The sequence below is a fragment of the Vicugna pacos genome, chromosome 7, assembly GCF_048564905.1.
Source record: "Vicugna pacos chromosome 7, VicPac4, whole genome shotgun sequence".
Taxonomy (NCBI): domain Eukaryota; kingdom Metazoa; phylum Chordata; class Mammalia; order Artiodactyla; family Camelidae; genus Vicugna; species Vicugna pacos.
The window spans coordinates 82,223,964-82,245,709 of record NC_132993.1 but is presented as its reverse complement, the minus strand read 5'-3'; the positions used below and the strand labels follow the sequence as shown (position 1 = coordinate 82,245,709).

The 21,746-nt window shown below is 43.9% G+C and overlaps 1 protein-coding gene across 3 annotated transcripts in view; it reads left to right on the top strand.

Moving 5' to 3' along the window:
- Nucleotides 1-21,746, top strand: part of GLI3 (GLI family zinc finger 3) — a 268,288-nt gene that overhangs the window by 14,034 nt on the left and 232,508 nt on the right. For all 3 annotated transcript variants that reach the window (XM_031679804.2, XM_072965244.1, XM_072965243.1), the window contains exon 2: nt 293-457. In XM_031679804.2, the coding sequence (XP_031535664.2) occupies nt 334-457 (124 nt within the window). In that variant the 5' untranslated portion in view covers nt 293-333. The remainder of the gene's footprint in view (nt 1-292; nt 458-21,746) is intronic.

Below are 21,746 nucleotides of genomic sequence, written 5' to 3'. Positions count from 1 at the left end.
TCCTACATCCTGGACAGGTCCCCCTGCTGCCCTTTTGCAGGTGTAGACAGAGTTCGACTGGCTTGTTCCTAGAACTTCGAGGCTTTTTTGCAAGAAAACCTATGGGTAAAGGGCTTCCTGATTTTGAGTTGGCTGGAAGTCTAGGCACCTCCTCCCGTGACAGGTGAAGTGGGCTTCGGGGTGAGATTTCCTTTTGTCCCCCACTCCACCTTTTTTAATTGAAGTGCAGTCAGTTACAATGGTCAGTTCCTGCTGATTGGAAGTTGATGGCGCTGTTGTCGGTTTCCCTCAGGCGTTCCTGGTCGCCGGGAGCTGAAGTGATGAGAAGACGCCATGGAGGCTCAGTCCCACAGCTCCACGACCACCGAGAAGAAGAAAGTGGAGAATTCCATAGTGAAATGCTCCGCTCGAACGGAGGTCAGCGAGAAAGCCGTGGCCTCCAGCACCACTTCCAATGGTGAGCGGCCGCGGGGATTACCGGCAGCCACGCTTCCAGTCTTTTTCCCTGTGTTCTGCGTTCCTGGGGAATTGAGCATCTGCACCTGGACCAGTGTTTGTGCGCTGAGAGGCTAAAGAAAGAGAATGGGAGTGGAGTTTTGGGGGTGGCGGGGGGGGTGGGCGTTAGGGGATGGGCAGGCTCTAGTCGGCTCTCTTTTGGCAGCGAAACGACACGTTTTCTTCCAGGTTTTCTAATTTGAGATGTAAATGTGATAGGTTATTTATTATAGGAAGTTCCTGTTTTGGCATTTTGGAAATCATCTTGATTAGTCTGGCAGGAGTTCAAAATACTTTGCATTTCACATGGAAGGGCCCCACCCGTCGGAATAATTAGTTATTAGTGATGACGAAAGACTCAAAAGTTGCCTTGTCAAAATTGGTGGACACAGAGGAGTCCACGCTAAAGGGTTTTAAAAGTTGTTCATGGTTGAGCCTCGGGTAATGCTAGTTTCTGAGATGCTGGTTTTGCTGTTGGGGTATACAAATTTAATATTCTTTGTTTGCGTTCAGAGATAACAGAGCACCACTGTTTCTGTATGCTGTATTTCCTAATATTTTAAGCAAAGCATTGAGAGGCATTTCAACTCAAGCGTGGAGCATTGGAAATAAATTCCAGAGCCCCCTCTGGTAAAATCAGACTGAATAAGTTAATGGTAACCTTCACTTCCTCTCCCTACTTTTCCCCTCTTAAAGCTGTCAGTGCCTTAACTTTTTGTAGATTTCATAGCCACCCTGGTCTCTGCTAATTGCATTTCACTTTGCCACGTGACCCTAAAAAGGATGGGCTGTCCCGTTCTCCCTGTCCTGGACACTGCCTGTCTGGGTACGTGGATCTGTATCTGCCCCCTCCCTCTCTGTGGGTTTATATATGTATTTTGTTTACTCCAAGAAAGATGTGACTAGGTTGATTTCCCATTTTTCACTTGTAATTGGATGGTCAGAATCTGCTTTGCAAAGGTAGCAGACCAGAAAGGTAGACTGTAAGGGCAGATGTCCGGTATGAAAGCTGTACTTTTTTGTCCGAACTGTGACACTGCCTGAGCTGACCCCTCTGAGGAGCTCGGCCCTGCTCTCTGCGCCTGTCCTGGTCCATAGTTGCTCACATGCTCTCTTCCCCGATGTCACCAGTGTGCCCAACTGGCATGGCCGGGTGAGGGGAGGGGCTGGCATTCCACCTGCTGGCTAGCCAGTCCCATTTTGAATTGATTCTTAGGGAGATCTATTTATGTCTGAGTTAAAATAATGAATTTACTTTATATACATATGAAGATATGTCTAGACTTCTCCCTTTATTCGTGGTCTTTCAAGTCAGGACTAGAGCTTTTTTTTAATGGAACCAGAGATTTGCGTTATTCTTCCGAGTGGGTGATAGAAGGCATATTTCCTCCCTAAAAAACCCGAGGCCCTTGTTTCTTTTCTCTGGAATTTGCAAACATTAGGCACATTTATTATTTCAGAAATAGAATCAGTATAGAACGTGTTGGTTATTTGGTAATTTTAAAAGTAAATTTTGTAAGAAGAATCACTGTCTGGATATTACGCTTCATGAAACATCAACTTTTGGTTATTTTTATAGCAATGCGTGTGAATGTGAGGGGGTATGGACGTGAATGGGCGCACGGGAGCGTGTGTGCGTGAGAACAGGCGTGGGGTGTCTTTGGTAGAGGCCAAAGCTGTGCTGCGTGGGACCTCCTTGAGCCACTGTCCCTTCCTGTGAATTTCAGCAGAGTAGCAACAGCGACCGGTCTTGTGAAGGTGCTGTTCCTCCTTCTACTCCCGCGCCCAGACATGTGCCGGGCAAGGTTTGTGGCGCGGCTGTGTTTGTCCTGAGCCATTCTGATCACGCGCTCTCCTCATTAACCGGCTTCGGGTGACCAGGAACAGAATAACCTAATCAGCGCGTGGCCTCCAGGAAGCCCCTGGGGAGCAGTGGCCAGGGAAGGCGCTGTCACGACTTACAAAAATTAGTCCTGAGATAGTCTCAAATAGGCACAGAACTGACTCCGAAACCGAATTCCACCGGCTTCCCGCCCTGATCAGCCTGGGTGCTTGAAGCACACTTGCCCTCCTGAGTGGATGGAAGGCACATCCTTCTTTGGGGGTGAAAGCTCATTCGTCGGGTTTGCGGGACTCGTGACCACATGATAGCTGTCCTGGAATCCTGGGAGCTCTGACCAGTTTTTCAGTGTTCTATTTCTTGTAAGGGATTTAGTACTTTTCATTTTGGGCTAACACAGAGACCCAACCAAGTAAAAGGAAGATGGAGGTGGTGTTTTTTCACAGGTGGTTTGCGGCCCTGCTGGAAGATTCCAGGGAAACCAGCAAACAAATGTAAAGATGGGAAAAAGTAAAACAGAGGAAAATCAATTTTCCCCCTGTGATTGCTCTGTGTAAACAATGCTGATAATTGGAATGATGTGCTTTTTTCACAGAGTTCTTTGCAGGATCCATCTAACTAGTTCAGAAGCCCTTTATGGCCCCAGAATCATGCTAGGGGGTGGAATGACCCAGCTTCTTTGTTCTGCCGGCTTCTACCTGGTGGTACCCTGCCCTTTGCTCCCAGCTGCGGTCACATAGCTGATCTGGGGCCTTTGGCCCGGGTTTGGTTTGGGTTTTAGAGCCGGTGGGGTGTGGGCTTTTGGAGGTTGGCTGTCATTCCCATGGTCATGCATCCGTCTGTCTGTACTGTCTCCCTTCCTGTCTTTTCTCTGCAGACATTTCAGAAATGCCTGGATATCTCCACTGAGGCTAGTCAAAAAGGAAATTGAAACTATTTGGATGCTGTTAGGCCATACCAATTGCTACTATTTCCAGGGAGTTCTTAGGCTCTGGAATTCAGAGATTTGTAAAGGAGTGTACCTTTAGCACCAAGGGATATTCTGGATGTGACCTATGTATTTCCTCTCCCTGTCCACAATTTCAAGATTAAAATACAACAAACCCAAAAGTTCGGTTACTGGCGCCAAGTTAGGTTGACTTAATTAAGTCTTCCAGCCATTAGGCGCTGCAGTTTGTTCCTGATTGTAAGCCTTCCAGCCGAACCACTCACATTCCTCTGCATGTCCTTGCAGATCTGTTTTCTTACTGTTCTCAGCTGAGGAGCAACTCCTAGAACAACAGTCTATGCAGAATTTGGTTTAAACACACACATTGCACACGACCAAACTGTATGCTTTGGAAACCTCCAGCAACATCGATTCAAGGGCGGGTTTGTCTCTTCACACTGAAATTGAAAATAACCCCAGTGAAAAGCTGTTCTAAACCGTGTATGGAAGAAACACAGCCAGACGGCTTTTGGTAACGTTTTAGAACCTGTATCAACACATAAGGCATTCGGTACTTTTTTCCAGGAACCACAATGTGGGCTTCACGTTTGATTTTAACCTTTAGTGTTATTTATTAAGCGTAAATGACCAAAGAGAAGGCGTTTAGTTTTCTGAATATTTGTTCAGTGCGAGTTCCGTTTCAATGATCGCTTTTGGCGTTGAAGATGGTGTCTTTCACATCTAAGGTAGTAGGGGTCATTGTTTACTTAAAAATCTCTCAATCTGTTAATATGCTAGGACCTTAAGTTAAATGCCTTAATGATCTGTCCATTCCTGGCATGGCTTCATCCCTTTCCGAGCTACACGTGGTGTCTTGTAAATAATAAACATTTTTGAGTCTAGATGTTCCAGTGTATTCAACATGTCTCATCATCTCAGAACATTTCCTTCAATGACTTGCAAATACTGATTCTTCAATCTGGAGTGTTTTGTCTTGTTTTGGCCTCTGATTTTTTTTTTTTAAGGGAGTAATCTGATATTTCTTATTAACCTACCACTCTGCTTTGAAAAAAAGAAAGCAGCTAATCATAAACGAACACAGGTCCTGCTCTTGGGGCTCTGTTATCAGATCTGAGAGTTATTGGACACATACCTTAAAGTGATAGAAAGCAGAAACTATTATCCGAATGGTGATGCAACATGAAACCAAAGCTGATAGATTAATAAACAGAGAGGAAGTTCCCTGTTCACTTTGATTCTTTCAAAAAGAAGGGCTTGGTTCTCCTTCACTTAAGAAAAAAAAAAATTCTTTGAGGTTTGTAAGGGAAAGTGTTGTGGTCTGCAAATACATAGGCGATCCTTTTTTTTTTTTTTAAACTCTAACTTTTGGTTATTTCCTGGGCTCATGATTTTCTTTCAAACTGCCCAGTAACTCCTATGAGTGTTAATGGTGATTATCTGTTGGTCTCCTGGCGGAGAGTAAGGTAAGATGGCTCAGAATTTTGTTGACAGTGGAATTCGCCAGCTGTTCCCTGGCGTGATCTCTTGTCTCCTTGACCTTTTTTATGGTAAGAGTTTATGTACTTAATTCTGCTTAGAAATAAGTGGGTGGGCACTTCAGCCCAGAAAGCCAGTAGGTTGTGAGTTTTAGGTTTCTTGTCATTTTAGATGTTTCACCCCCTTTTTGGGGGGCCACATCCCATTTCCTAGCACGTGACTTTCAGATGGATGGACAGGACTTGTAGATAACTTGGTTTCACACTATAGGGGGTTATTTAGGAGGATCCCCGGGTTGGGGCTGGAAGTGTGAGCTGAGTTCTGGCAACACCAAGGACTAGCTGTGTGAGTGCGGGCAGATTCATGTCTCAGAGCCTCAGTTTCCTCATCTGTTCAGCAAGACCATAGTGAGACCCACTTTGCAGCAGCTCCCGGAGGATTAAAGAAAATAATGCCTGTCCCCCTCCGTTAGCCCTGCCCAGAGTAAGAGCTTAGCAGACACCCGCCGTTGTTACGAGGACAGAACATGGGGGTGAGTTCAGTGTTAGGAATCTAAAACAAAAGGAGTGTGTTTTCTTGAAATACACATAGGTTTTGAAATGAAGGGAAAAAGTGTTTGGCAAAAGTAATTTTGACTTTTCTGGACTCTGAAATTCAAATAGTTCAAGTTTACCCATCTTAAGAAAGGAGGGTTTAAAAAAACAAAATCCAACGTATACCTGCCTCTATACTGTCTTTCTGAATGCCTTCTTCTTAAGCCAGAAAGTAGGGGAGAGAATTTTAACAAACTGTATTTTGAGTTTTTTAACCTTGAAAAGTAACCTTGATTGTCTGCCTTCACATTGGAAACAGCAGACACGCATCCTTTTTCTTGATTCTGGTTTTTAGGGTAAACTGTTTCCTTTCAGGTTAGAGGTGCCCATTTTTAGGGGAGTTTGCGCCATATTAGAGTTTCATTTGATGCTTTTTTTAAAAAGAGCTTTCTTGTTTTGAAACCAACTAACTCACGATGAATTATCTGATTTTCCTAAGAGCCCTGACTCTCTTCCGCTCCAGACTCACGTGTCCCTAACCTGGCAACCTCTGTTGTCTTACTTTGGCTGAAAAGATCGCCTTTCCTGCAGTCACCCAGGCTTGAAACCGCACGGTCACCTTTGACCCCTCCCTCCCTGCGGCTTCCCGTGTCCGACCAGTTTTGAGGTCCCGGTAGATTTTCGTCTGTAATTGTTCACCCGTGTGTCCCTTCAGGCCACCCTACCGCACAATGCTACTTAAAACCTCCCTACCCCATGCCTAGACAATTAAAGTGACCTTCTGTCCAGTCACAGTGCCCTGATTCACGGAGTCGCTCTTGCCAAGTTAATCTTTTTGCGGTGTTGCTTATGCCAGGCTAACCCCCACTCTGGATCCTTCAGGGATTCCCAACTACTTAATGAAATAAAGTTCAAACCCCTTTGATTCGTATTGAGATATCTCCCGCAATCTGACCCCATCCTGCCTCTCCAGTCGGATGTGCCACATCTCTCCTTTCCCATCTATAACCTACACTTTAGCCAAATTGCAGGGCTCCGGACCTTCATTCAGGATGCTTCCCAGTAGGATGAGCGTCATTCCTACCATCCCTGCCCGCTGTACCTTCTTCCCAGGTGCGACTGCATCGTCCGTCTCTTTCTCTCTCCGTGGAGTCTTGTGTCCCTTGGAGAACTGCCTAATAACACTCGATTTGGTGGAGAAGGGTATTTTATTTGACATTTTAATCCATAGACTGCATTTTAGAGGAGTTGTAAGTTTAAAGAGAAACTGATCAGGAGGTACAGAGAGTTCCTGAACGCCCCTTCCACGCCCCCACAGGTTCCCCTGTTATTAACACTTTGCATTCGTGGTACATTGGTTACAACTGGCACACTGATGGCTATGCAGTTATTAACTCGAGCCCATGGTTTTCATTAGGGCTCATTCCTTGTGTTGTATGTGCAAAGGGTTTTTAAAAAAATTAATTAATTAATTATTTGGGGGGGGAGGTAATTACATTTGTTTGTTTGTTTGTTTGTTTGCTTTTAATGGAGGGACTAGGGATTGAACCCAGGACCTCGTGCATACCAAGCACATGCTCTGCCCCGGAATTATACCCTCCGGCCATGGGTTTTGACAAATCTGTAATGTCAGGTTGCTGCCATCACCGTATCCCATGGAATAGCTGCGCTCCTAAAATTTCCCTGTGCCCCATCTGTTCATCCCTCCCTGCTTCTCCGTAGCACTTGGAACTTTTTGAGCGTAGCCCTTGGTTTGTCTTTTTCCTGCCCCCACTGTGCCGCGCTTCAGTGTTTTGGGTCTGGAGGGCCCCAGCCTGCACAGGACACAGACCTGCTAGAACCTTCCTCGGCTCCGTGGGGATGTGTAGCGCCATAGTGTGGATGCCAGGGTTGGAACCCTGGCCCAGCTACTTTATTGCTGTGTGATCTTGGGCTAATTGCTCAACATCTCTGAGGCTAGCCCAGTGAGTACCCAAACATGGCAACTATCATTAGTAACAGTAGTAGCCTCTTCTGGATATCATCTGGCAGGGCTGTATTCATTGGTACGTTTCATCTCACTTTTGCCAGCATGACATCCTTTGGTAATAGTCTCTGCGTGGTTAAACTTTAATCTGATCGAGGGAATTAGAGGATGTTGGCTTACAGAAAAATCCTTAAAACGTGGCAGTCGTCAGGACCTAGTTTAACAGACAAGGAGATGACAGGACCTGGGATCGAGACACAGTACCTCCAGTCACTGGTCCTGAAATTGGCATAAGTTGGATTTAACGTATCACGTGCTTTTAGGGTCCTTTTAAAAAATTTTTGTAACATTTTTTATTGATTTATAATCATTTTACAATGTTGTGTCAAATTCCAGTGTAGAGCACGATTTTTCAGTTATGCATGAACATATATATATATTCATTGTCACATTTTTTTCTTTGTGAGCTACTGTAAGATCTTGTGTGTATTTCCCTGTGCTATACAGTATAATCTTGTTTATCTATTCTACAATTTTGAAATCCCGTCTATTCCTTCCCACCCTCCGCCCCCTTGGTAACCACAAGTTTGTATTCTATATTTATGAGTCTATTTCTGTTTTGTATTTATGCTTTGTTTTTTTGTTTTTGTTTTTGTTTTTTGGATTCCACATATGAGCGATCTCATATGGTATTTTTCTTTCTCTTTCTGGCTTACTTCACGTAGAATGACATTCTCCAGGAGTATCCATGTTGCTGCAAATGGCGTTATGTTGTCGGTTTTTATGGCTGAATAGTATTCCATTGTATAAATATACCACATCTTCTTTATCCAGTCACTTGTTGATGGATATTCAGGCTGTTTCCATGTTTTGGCTATTGTAAATAGTGCTGCCATGAACATTGGGGTGCAGGTGTCATCCTGAAGTAGGGTTCCTTCTGGATATGTGCCCAGGAGCGGGATTCCTGGGTCATATGGTAAGTCTATTCCTAGTCTTTTGAGGAATCTCCATACTGTTTTCCACAGTGGCTGCACCAACCTGCATTCCCACCAGCAGTGTAGGAGGGTTCCCCTTTCTCCACAGCCTCTCCAGCATTTGTCATTTGTGGATTTTTGAATGATGGCCATTCTGACTGGTGTTACGTGTCATTCGTAAATACTCCTTCCCATTATGAGGTGAAATCAGTAATTCTGTGCTAATGGGCTTCCCTGAGGGCAAGGCTGCTTTGTTCTCTTGTGTCGAGCTCTTGGATTTCTCCTCTGAAAGAACAATTCTTGGGTGCTCAGAGAAACCAGGAATAAATCTCAATCCCACCTTGCCACAGTCTTCCAGACCTAGGAGTCCAGCGAAGCCAGAACATTATGTCTTTGCTTGTGGAAAGTTTCTGGGCTGCCTCGATTACTTGGGGTTGTGTGATGTGGGTTTTTCAAATTTCTGGAATAAACTAATCAGAATCAGAAATAGCCACCAGAGAGTGGAAGGAAGCTTAGGACCAAAATGGTGCTTTGGGGAGGACAGTCTTCCTCCGGGGAGGCATCTGGTGGCCCTCCACCACCTACCACTTTGAGCCCCAGGGCAAGGGGAGCGCATCTGTTCCCAACAGGAGGCAGCATGAGATGCTACAGGATGTCCAGGGTCCCAGGCAGAGAAGGGGATGGTGATGGAGAAAGCAAAAACCTCCCAGTTATCATGTTTCCATGGAAATCTTACCAAAGCAGTCTGCTGCAATGGCTGTTTCTTTTAAAAACTTTACATTCAGCATCAATCGCTTTTTTGGGCGTACAGTTCTGTGAGTTTTGACAAATCCCTGAAGTCACGTGACTTCCACCACAGTCAAGACATGAAACAGTTCCAGCTCCCCGCCCCCAAATTTTGACCAATATTTGTGTGTGTGTTTATTATTTTTTTTAAAAGAGAAGTACAGTCAATTACAATGTGTCAGTTTCTGGTGTGCAGCAAAAAGTCCCAGTCATGCATATACATACATATATTTGTTTTCATGTTTTTTTTCAATTAAGGTTGCTACAAGATATTGAACATAGTTCCCTGTGCTTTACAGCAGAAACTTTTTTCTTTAGTACTTGTGTTTTAAACTCAGCGTAGTAAGAGTTACCATCCGAGTCACGATAATGAAAGCATTAGACCTGCCGGCGCTGCTTGATGCTACATTTTTTTGTTTTGTTTTAAAACACACTCCATGATTTTTTCAGACCCTGAGAGCTCTACTTTCTGTTAGTTGTTTTTTTTTCCTTTCCAGCTAAACATTTCATGTTGAATTGGTGATAAAGCTGCCCAGAAATATACACCCTCGTGTCTCTGCCAGTCTGAGTCTTCTTTGAGTGTCCAGTCGACGCTTTGCCTCCTTTTAGGCCAATTTAAAATGCTATTTTAGACTTAAAGCTACGAGGCAGCTAATAATGAGGGGCTTTTTTGTTGTTGTGTTTCTGCAATGAATGAGTTGTATGAGAGGGTCAGAAGTAGAGCATCGTACGCAGCTCTAACCTAGAAGAAAAATATCAAAGGCTTTGTTAAGTCTTTTTTTTTAAAATCTTTTTCTCCCTGTTTTGGGGAGGAGCAGCATCATTTTTTTTTCTTTTCTTTACTTTTATAGATAGGGCCTCATCTCAGATAGGGGACATTTTTATATAAAAGTTATTCCTAGTCTGCCTTAGGCTTTTGTCTTTTTTTTTTTTCCTTTTTCATTCTTTATTTTTTCCCCCTTCCTTTGACTCTTTCCTCTTCTTGGTCTCTTTCTTTCCCTCCCTCCCCCTTTACTTGTAGAAAGTTGAGTTCCGTCCCAATTATTAAATCTTCGGAGACCATTCCCACATGGTTCCGTAAATGGTAGCTTCGCCCCAAGTTCTTTCATCTCTTCGCCTGCTCTCTGGCTTGACAGTTGAAAAGGTCTGACTGTGTCACACAATGGTTTGATTGGTTTCTCTGGGGGAGACTTTTCCCTGCCTCATCATTCGCCAGGCAGGTGGACCAGAAAGTCTCTTGATTCTTTTGTTGCCTCTCAAAGTCCCAGGTCTTTGACTGAATAAATCCGCCGTCATGGGATAATTTGCTAAAAGGAGACTGAAAGACGGAAGTGAATGGCGTCCGACTTGGGTGCTGCATTCATGAAATAACGGGGCCTTGGAGTTTGCAATTGAAAAATCACCAGGAATGCGATGGGTGGAGACCCGGGCTGCTTTTATTTCCCATAATCAACTTTCCGTTCTATCATTTAAAGCAGGCCTCGCCCTTTGCTGGCCTGCCGGCCTGACTGTGGTTTTTTTTTTTTTTTTTTTGCATTTGTACCCGTGTTTCAGGGGACAGCCCTGTCCGGCTGAAAGCCATTTGGGCGCTGTGTCTAGTTCGTCATTAGATTATTACTAGTGGATGGAAGGAATTCCATATGACAGGACTAAGGTTGAGTTAACACAGGACGAAAAGTAATTTACAGATAGGCTGTCCCCAGCCATCTTTGTAGCCCCTGATAAGGTTTCATTTCAGAATGGATAGGCGACATTTCCACTTACGGGCCCATTCGGCGACACCAGTGATAACAGCTTCTGGATCCTAATTGAAATTGGTTTCAAAATGGATTTTCACTTTTCTCTGTCTGTGGAAAATATTGAATGGACTCAGAGCTGCCACCGAGAACCCCGGACCTTGGAAAATGGAGCGGGAAGCCGGGATCATCTTTCATAACAGTGTCGATGATATGACAGTTTTGTTATCTGTCTTATTAATGAAATCATTGATCACCTGATGAGGGGGATAATAAACTACGTTCCCCCAGTGTCCACGAAGCTCAATTAGATTCGTATTCCAAATAAGGAGGCGGAAAAAAAAAAACAATGGAATCAAAGTAAAGGTCGATTAAAACTTTTCGTTCCCAAAGTGACCACTGCAGATCAGAACAACCCCGGGTGATTGCAGTCCAAGTGTTTTGAAATTAGAGAAACCAGAATTATCTTCAAGGACTATCTTTTTTTTTTGGCTAGTGTAGAGTAGCTAGCATTTTGAGTAAAGACCTATTAGGTGAAATTCAGAAGTAGAAAGGGAAGTTCTGAATTAAGTGCTTTGTAATGGGGAGATTGAGGGGCAGAAAAATTCCAGATCCTCTGCCCCCGGCCACGGTAAGGGGTCTGGGGCTTGTCCTGGTTGGGTCGAGTGGGGGCGGAAGACCAAATGGAAAGGAAAGCAGCCTGTTGTCTGTTTGTCCTTGCAAGTGCTTTGGGAATCCTGGTAAGATGGGAATTCGGTTTGGATGCAACGAGGTGGCTCTATTGTCTGGTGTGGGGCTGCTCTGGAATGTGCACTCTGTTCCTCTCCAAGGAGGGGAAGAGACCCTGATGACTTCTCATGTTTCATGGTGAATTGTACTCCTAGGTGTCTCTCCCTTCTCAGCGCCAGCGAGGATCAATCCGGTCCCATCTGAGCTTGAAAGGGGAGCTGTGATCAAAGGCTCTAATGATGTCACTGACCTCTGGTGATTGATTAGGAACAGAAGTTCTGGCGAATTCCGCCTTTCCTTATAATTTCAAATTCATTAATGTCTACCGTTAGTTAAGAGTGGCTGGCTCTTCATTTCTGTAGAATTACAAGAATGAACGATATAGAAAACACGGTGTTTTTCTTCTGGATCTATCTCTGTCTGTTTTTAAGTTTATTGGAACCATGGCTGCATTTTATAAGCAACCTTCCCTTTAGATGTATTGCAAAGAAACGGAACCCTTTATATAGATGGGGGTAAGTATTTTGGAATTCTTACAGTCAAATTGGGGCAGTATTTGAAAGTGAAAACATTTCCAACTGTTTCCAAAGCAATTTAATCACATATAGGTAATTACGTGTTAGGTGAACATTAAATATATTTAAATGTTGTCTTACCTGGGAAATTTAGGATTTTTTTTAAGTCCTTTTAGTTATTTTTGTGAAACGATCTAACATTTTCCTCTTGCCAGTCAAAAATTAAAAACAAATGCCTTTCAAGCCAAGAGATGACAAATGTTATATCTAGGGAAGATGCAACTTGAAAGAAAAAAAAACACACACACAAAAAAAACAAGAGACAGCCCGAGAGATCTCTGCCTGGAACCACGCTTGATTGTACTCTTAACTGTTGGCTTAGAGCCACTTGGAGTAAGGATTGATTGCAAAAGCAGTGAAAAAAAATTCTGGCTTGGGAGGGTCTGCAGCCCAAGAAAGAAAAGTTGAATGGAAAATGGAGAATATAAATTATTGCTAAAGTTACTATTACCTTCTATGGTTTGCAGTTGGTTGTCAAGGACTGTTGGCTTCTTGCTTGCTTATAGGTAATTCCTTTCAGAGAAAACTTCAATTTGAGAATTGTTCTCTGAGCAGGACTGATAAATGTGTTTGTAGTCTAGGATGAGTATCCGTAAAGAGAGGAGATCATGCAGATGAGCCTTTGGGAAAACATGGGGAGGTAATTACGAATACGAAGCTCTAATGGATGTCAAAGACTCCCCTATCACAGAATATTTTTGTTCTCTTGGCAGTGATAAGAAAAATAATCCCAGACTCTTGCCCATAACCAAAAGAGAACTTCTAGAAAGACTAGAACAATGGCAGGGTTAAATTATGGGACTTCCAGCCATGGAAACATTTTCTGGTAAAGCACGAGTCCGCTATTCAGTTGACAATTTCTTCCAAGCATTTAGAAACTAGGGAACAGACAGTGGCCCGTTTCACATGAAGTTTAAATCAAACCTGTCTTTAAAAAAACTAATGTTTTTAGGCTTGTTTTCAAATCCTGGCACGATTCGGAGCAGTAGAAACATTCCTTTGCTATAAATGTTGACAGCAGTTCCGGTGAAGGCTAACAATCTTTTATAAATAGAGTTGGCTTAGCAAAATCCATATGTATGCCTAGTGAAATAACCTCACATTTATTTATGTTTTCATTTATAGAAAACATGTGCCCCTTGACAAAGCCTTTGGGCTCTTTTCCGCAATTAAAAGGAATCATGCTTGAGAAAAACAGCTACCATCTTAATGGGAAACTTTTTCACGTCAATTGAAAGCATTTTCTTTGATCAGTTTCACACAAATGGAGAATGTTTTCATCCATCAGTTTGAACCCCAAAATTGGGTGACTTGAAAAAAAAGATGTTTATAAATACACACACGTACACACACGTATGTATGTGTACACACATGCACACACACACATCAGCATGTATGTTGGCTGAATATTGGGGAATACAGGATTTCAAAGACTGGGTAATATGAAATGGCAATTTGCAGTTTTGTCGCAGGAAAATACCCTTTTTACTGTTGCTTATTCTTGCTGTGGCTAATGTCGGTGTGGCATGAGATGGAATCCTGTTTGGTCTGATTTTATTTCTTTAGACTGAAGAAGGGAACATGTCCTGCGTGTACCTGTTGCTCAGTCTTCAACTCTGATCTGAGAAGTATCTCTACCTTGATTCTTCTTCTAACAACAACAGCTGCTAAGAAGAAGGATGAGAAAGTGGTTCACAAATCTTTTATCCTTTTCCTTTGAAGACAAGACTTCAGAAGTCTTTTCTTGGTTTTGGGGGAAGAAAAAAAAACTATATAAGTTAGTTAAAAGGGTGTACCTTTTGCTTATGACTCTTTCAAGAAGTTCGGGGTTGGGAATGAGTTGTTAAGAAAAAAAGAAATCCCTTTCTTAACTTAAGACCTGAGAGGTGGTTAATATTAGATGGGTCCAGGCTGCAAAATATTGTTTTGTCTCTGTTCTAGACCAGATCAGTGGTTTTCACACTGTGGCAGGGTGGAAGGAGGGTGGGGAGAAAATTAGTGTTCAAATACAGAAACTTCATAATCCGTGAGTATTATGATAAATAATACATGAGTACTAATGATAGAAATACAGATCTTACATTAAGTGCAAGTATCATTTGGTACCTTGTTTTTTACTTTTTATTTATTTTATTTTATTACTTTCTTTTTTTATGTTTTCATTTTTTATTGAAATATAGTCAGTTTACAATGTTGTGTCAGTTTCTGGTGTACAGCATAATAGTTCAATCATACATGCACATACGTATATTCATTTTCATTATATTTTTCATTTATTACTACTAGAATTTGTATTATAGTTCCCTGTGCTGTACAGGATAAACTTGATGTTCATCTATTTTATATATAGTAGTTAGTGTCTGCAAATCTCAAACTCCCAATTGGTATCTTGTTTTAATTGGCGGGGGGAGGCGGGTTTTATTTTTAAATACAAGGGAGAGGTTGATTAAATGTGCTTGACACAAGAGGGTTAAATTTTTATAGAAAATCTTTCTCATGAAGGTGATGTCAGTGCTCCAAGCCCTAGGAAAGCACAGCCTCTGCCTCGCCACAGCCAGGAATAAGTCCCATTGAGTCTGGTGGCAGGTATCTGAGTGCCAGCATGGCACCGAAGAGGAATGAACCGTCTTTGACAGCATGGGCGCTTAATTGGGAATCCAGGGACCTTGAGAGTCATGCTTCAGGAAATGGGCCAGCCCCCTGAAATGACTCTGTGTGATGCTCTGTGGGCCTGTGCCCGGGTCCTCTTTGTCCAGGATCTTAAAAAGGCTCATAACTTAGTATTTGCCAGAGTCGTTGGTCTGCAGGGAGGTGTGGGAGCTCTAACTTTCTTCAGGGAAATAGTGATCGAATGATGAGAATTGCTCTTTGAAGGAATGATGGTCCAGAAAAGAGAGCCTCTCAGGGATTAAGAATGAAGACAGTGACTCTTTCTCATATAAAATGTGACGTGATAACCATAGTCATGACCCCTCTTACTTAACAGAGGCTGCACATCAGGAAGTCAAAAGACTCCGCTTCTACATCACTTTATCCCCCAGGAATTTGGAAGAATGTAAAATGACAAGAAAGATGTCAGATAAATAAGAGGTGCTTGAAAGGACTGAGTTCATATAATCCAAGTTTAGAAAGAGAAACCCATCATTCTCTTTGTTTTTTATTTTATTTATTTTATTTTTATTTCTACATTAATCTGTGTAAGTCACATGTATGTGTCCATCTTGGGTTAAAAGCCACCGGAGATTTTGTTGAGGACACAGTGTGGGGTCACATGGTTAAGTCTACATGAAACCAGGTATCTTGGAAGGCAGCCTGTAGTTACCAGCCTCAGGTGCACAGGCAGGGAGAATTTTGCCCAATTTGGACGGAATCGCTGATCATTACAGGTAGCTGCCACAAAAACGATGGATCCTCTGGAATCCGAGACGTGTGTGTCCTTGCTTTACACCTGGTGTCATTCGTTACCGACCTGACTAACCGTGCTCGTCTTCCTGGCAGTACTCCAGCATCGTCCGTGATGGGACGGCAGGAAGGAAAAGTTGACTTTTGTGTGAGGCTAACTCCTCCCAGACCACAGTCTTCTCTCAAACCTCCTGAATATCCTGACAGACGGCTCTACAGAGTTTTCTGTTTGGCATCTGGTTTGATGTAGTTACATTTCATCATGGCTTCACTGGGAGCTTTGGCAAATTTCTTTGATGCCAATTTAGTTGCTTTAAACTCTTTGGAGTCGGGGGAAAAAAGAGAAACAAAACCAAGAGGGTCATAAACTTGGATTACTGGGCCCCTAAACACTGAATCTCTCAAGTAACCTATATTTGTCATTATTTTCTGAGAATGGAATTTGTAGAGGGAATCTGGGGAGCTTTGTTCCTGGGGCTGTTCAGATACAGTCGAGGGAGGGGTGCAAGGTCAAAGGCCAGAAGACACTGCCCTGCCCATCAGAGGATGCTGCACCATACAAGGAAGATGAGATGGTTCCTTATACCGTAATTATTAAAACAATGCATTTCCATAAAAATGGAACATCAAAGAAGACAAACGAACTTACTTACAAAACAGAAAGAGACTCACAGACATAGAAAACAAACTTATGGTTACCAGTGGAGGAAGGAGTGGGAAGGGATAAATTAGGAGTTTGAGATTTGCAGATACAGACTACTGTATATAAAATAGGTAAAGAACAAGTTCATACTGCAGAGCACAGGGAACTATATTCAATATCTTGTAGTCACCTATGGTGAAAAAGAATGTGGAAACGAATATATATATGTATGTTCATGTATGACTGAAGCACTGTGCTGTACACCAGAAATTGACACAGCATTGTAAACTGACTAGACTTCAGTAAAAATATATACACACAAAAAAATGGAACATCAAGGAGGCTGAGGACTAAAAGGACCTGCTCACCACAGCCTGAGACCCTCAAACTTCTCCTATTATTCTCTGCTTTTCTCTCAAACTTGTCTTGTGTTTCTTTTTATAAAGGGAACATGTGCTCGTTGGGAGATTTAGAAATGTGTAAAGAAAAACCTGGGCATGTCTGGGAATCTCACCACCCAGAGAGCACCCTGGTTACCATTTTGGTGTATTTTCAGTTTTTTCTCTTCATTTTCTATGTCTTGTACTGAGTGGTGATGACCAGATGCTGGGGGCATTTTTCCATGTCATGTACCACTTATTCTCTGACCCGATTTTAATGGTGATGTAGTTTCTTCAACTACGTCTCTGTTCTTGGTCATTGATTTTTGTTCTGTTCTTTTCCCACTTGTACAGAAGGATGTGATGAGAACCCTTAAAAAGTCTATGTGCTTTGGCTACATCTTTGCAAGTCAGCTGGGAGAAATGGAGCAACTGACATTTCCATCAGCTGTTTACGAGTGTTCACTTTCAGAAACCCGTATTAGTATTAGAGAAACATTTGTAAAGAAGATATGGTGAACATGTCACCTCATTTTTTAAGGTTTTCCATTGAAGTGTAATACGCAAAGAGTCCACAGAGCGGATACCAGCAGTGTGATGAATTTTCCCAAAGTCAACACATCATGGAAACAGCAGGCAGATCAAAAACAAACCAAAACAAAACAAACCAAAACGTCACCAGCACCTAGAAAGGACCTCTTGCACCCTGGCCAGTTCCTCCTCCCGCCCCAAGAGCTGGCTTGCTTTGTTTATCTGTTCCGTCGCTGATGGACATCTGGGTGGTTTCCAGTGTTTGGCTGTGAGGAGCCCTGGCTGCTAGTTACCTGGCTGTTGGTGAACCTGTGTGCACACTTCAATTGCTTAAGTACCTCGGAGTGACCTTACTGCATCCTTGGCGTGCATATGTTTAATAGATAGTGTCAAATAGTTTTCCCAAGTGGTTGTACAAATTGACTCCTCATTCTTGTCGCCGCTAAGTATTTCCTGTATTTTTTTCATCTGGGCCATTCTGTTGGCTGTGTAGCATTCAGCTGGGGTTTCATTTTATTCCCAAAGACTAAGTAAGCCATTTGTTGGCCATGTGAATAGCCTTTTTTTTTTTTTTTTTTGGTGAAGTATCTGCTGTGTCTGTTGGAATTGTTTTTTTTTTTTAAGTTGTAGTTCCTTGAAGGTAGATAATTGTTTAAGGTTATTCTATCTGCTTTGAAATGATACCTGTATCCGACACAGCCTTAAAATATTTTGTAGCTTCTTATTCTGAACTATGTCATGCTCATTGGCCCATCTTTTCTCCAGCCAGAACCACACTCTTTCAGATGCTATGACATATGTTAGATTTTATTTGATAGTGTCATTATCTCTTATTATTCTTCCTTTTCGAATGCTTCTTGGCTCTTTTTCAGTGTTTTTTCTTCTAGCTAAATGTTAGGAACACCCTTTTGGAATTCATGTTGTTCCTGAATTCACATGTATGTAGTAAAAGTGTGAAGACATGAATGGATGTAGTGAATTTCAGCAATCAATTTCCACCTCTGGGGAGAGTGGGTTCAAGTGTATCTGGACCATCTTACTTCTTGAGAGAGAGAAGGGTTTGAGCAAACCTGGCAAAACGTGACCGTGTGTTACATCTGGGTGGTGGGTGTCCTGATGGTGCTTATTTATTCTCTGCAGTATGTCATGATGAAGAGCCACCCCACTGGCATTTTATTTGGAACTGTGTTCCGCTAACTTATCCGGGCTTTATCGTAATCCCATTGGCTGTGAAGAAACAGCCTTGGTTGATTTTCTGCCGCATTCTCACAAAGTTCCTCTCTTCCCAGGTGTACATCAAAGCACACATAACCGCACACTGTCTTTGGTGTCCACATTCTGTATTTGCCTTCCAAAGTATTTCTTTTTTAAAAATCTGTCACTTATAAGAAAGCATGTAGGAAATAGCAGTTGGCAAGACCTAACAGGTGTTCGCTGTTTTTTCCCCTTCTATACTTAAAATTTACTCTTACTTTTGTCTCATCTGTCTTGAATTGAAAGTTGCAGGTACATCGATAAGTACTCGGGTTCACGTAAATACCTCTTGTATTCTCTCAGGAAAAGTCCTTCGCTCCAGCTTCTCGGCGTCATGCTAGGTTTTTATCACGTCCCAGCAGCTGCCTTCTCTGGTCCTCAGCAGGGGTGCCTGTGACGTGGTGGCCTTTTCTGCTGAAATCTGTCAATGCCAGGGTCAAGGGTTAGGAGTGGGCTGAGGCTGTTTGTGATCTGTCTGCGTGTGTGTTTGTGGTTGGGAGAGCGTGGACTTAAGGGGAAAGGCCGGAGGGACCTTGGCACTCTCATTTTTGACCTTGGAGGAGCTTTGGTTAAGTCGTGACTCGGGAGCGCTGGGTTCCAAGGGGATGCTGCTTGTGGCCAAATTTGAAGAGAGAGGTCTGTGAAGGGTCTGCTCTCAGCTCGGTGTGTGACATGTTGCTATGATGCACGTGTGTCAAGCAGAACTCACCAAAAGAGGCGAATCACAGACACCTTTCAGGACGCCAAGTAGCAGAAGAGTGAACCCTTTGAAGATAGGAAGTGTTGCCGTCAGAGGTGTAATTCCAGTAGAGTGTCTTAAGCCTCAAGCTTCAGATGCTTGAAAGCATGCCCACAACCTGCTGCCTAAAGCTTTTGGAAATAATTTTGAGACATGACTCTTGTTGATTCTCCAAATTTCAGATCATCCAACATTTTGTTGGCCTTTTGTCTGAGGGGGAGACCCGTTCAACAGAGTTATGCCAGTAAGCACAGAAAACCTGCCAGTCCTCAGAGAAATTCGAACTTCCTCTTTCTCCTGCAGGAGTGTCTTGGGGAAATTGCCTGTACAATAGGACTTTTCATGTCTAGACCCTGCCCAGGGGATTTCTGTCTAATAAGAACCTTTTCTTTTTCCTTTTTTTCTTAAGCATACTCAAATGAAACAAAGCTCAGGAAGGGGTTGGGGACAGAATCCAGGGAGAGAAAATATAAAAAACCCTGGACCGTCTTATTTTCCCAAGTTTCCTTTGCACCCAGGTCCACGCAGTTATAAATGTAAGGTTCTTTTTTACTGATACGCTGTTCATCAAATACTCTTGAGGCCGTGCTAAGGACCACACATTGCGTTTGATTCTGAAGCTTAATCAAACATGAGTTCCACTCACAAGGTATTTATCAGTGGATGAGTGAACCATCAAATTACAGTGCTCTGATTAGGTGTGATGCCAGTGATACCTACAGTATCAAGGCGCGTCTCCTCAAAGAGGTGGTACTTGAGGTAGATCTTTTAAATGTAATTGGTTAAGGCAAGGGCAGGCAGGACTCCAGACGAGGGGCTGAAGGATAAAGTAAAGAAGAAGGATGTTCCCGGCAGGGGGAGCTGCATAAGTGAAGTCTTGGGAGCAGAGATGCTCTTGGTGATTTGGGGAAGTGGTACCAATCAATGTAGGTTGCTTACTGGATGGGCACGGGTTGGGGACAGGCAGCATGGTGATGGAAAATGCCACTGAAGAGGCATATTGAGGACCTAAGGTGGAGACCTGTGCGTGCACAGCTAAGGCGTTTGGGCTTCATCCTTAAGGTGAGCGGGAAGAGGGGAGCTGTTGGGTATCTTCTGCTTAAAGATGCATGTTTGGCCACTGCAGGAAGGATGACTTGGACGGGGCAGAATGCAGGCATCCCGGAAATCAGGAGGCTGCAGGGACCTGGTGGGGAAACAGAGGGCAAGAGGAGACCACGCAGAGGAAGGCGGAGGAGGAAATAAGACAGTGGAGAGAGAAATGAGTGGGACGTGGAGGAAGAGGTGGGTGGGGTGGGAAGAAGTATTTCCATTTTAAACGTTCGGTTTCCGGTGTTTATTTGAACGGAACCTCCAGCGCTCAGGAGAAAGATGAGGTCTGAAGATAAAGATGCGAGATTCATCTCAAGTATGTGGGTAGTAAAGGCAATGGGAAGGAGCGTCAGCGTCAGCGGCTGAGACTCAGCAGGAAGGTGTGATGGGGAGGAAGAGCTCGAGATGGAGGACCAGGACCAGGGAGGCTGAGGTTTTGAGGGAGAGGGGAGATGGGCATGGTTTCCAGTGGGTTAGAGAGGCCGGGAAGATGGAGGTTGGGGAGGAAGGACAGCATCTGGCAGGTGGGACCTGAAACATCCGCAGTTGGCAAGAGGAAGACGGACCGGAGGCCCAGATGCGGTGGGTGTAGGCGCAGGCTTGTGGGGCTTGGGGGTGGGGGGGGGTGCTGCATGTGGGTCACTCTTTAATGGAGGGAAAGGGGAGAAATAGCCCTGGAAATGCAGTCAGGGTTGACGGAATGTGCTCCTAGGATGGAGGACTGAGTCTGATGGTAGGAGGGTGGTGAGGGAAAAGAGGGTGCAGGTGTGGACTTGGTGACGGTGAGGGATGGGGCCCTGCAGGTCTCGGGGACAGTGCCTCTCAGGCTCGCCTTCAGCTGGGACATTGGGATCCCAGGCTCTGGCCTCAGGGCTGGTAGTTAAAGCCCCCAGGTGAATCCAGTGAGTGTTTAGACTGAATCTCTGCTCCGGAGGACAAGATGGAAAGGGAGCCTTTCATCGGAGAAAGATGGAAAGCAACTGGGCAGGGTGGAACTCCTAGGTAGAATCTGTGGATAAAACCTGGAGGGAACAGGGAGGGGAAAATCAGAGATTCTGCTTCTGCGTGCCCTGTTTTCTTGGTGAAGTTGAGAAGGATGATGAGGAGAGTGTCAGGGGTGGTTTTAGGGAAGGCAGATTTCTTATGAGAATTGGGAAGAGGTGCTGAGGACACATAAGGAAGCGGCCCAGGAAGGCGGGGGCCCGGCTGTAGTCCTGCAGGTCTTTTCATGACCACATCCATAAACCCCATCCATCCCCTGTAGAGCAGAGGGAGCAGCTGGCTGACCTCGGGTTAGGGCTGGGCAGCCCGGGGGTCCAGAGGGCACAGGGGAGGGTGGATGTGTGTTTCCCATCTGCTGTCTCACCCCATCCACCCGGTGGTACCCGTGTGTGTCAGGAAGGCTCACAAACTTCGCTTTTTCCCCCCGACCCTGCACAAGAAGACAGTTACAAAGTAGCCCTTGCAGAGATGGGACTTGTAACCTTGCCTTCATTCATAGGGACGCTAACCTCCTCTGCTAGCTGGTCATTGACATAAAATGAATCAAGGCGATACTGACTGCTGCTCTGGCATAAATTGTTTGCATTTAGTAGAGCTGCTGTCTCGCATGGTTTTACAAACAGAAGGAGGGAAGCTTGGAGAAG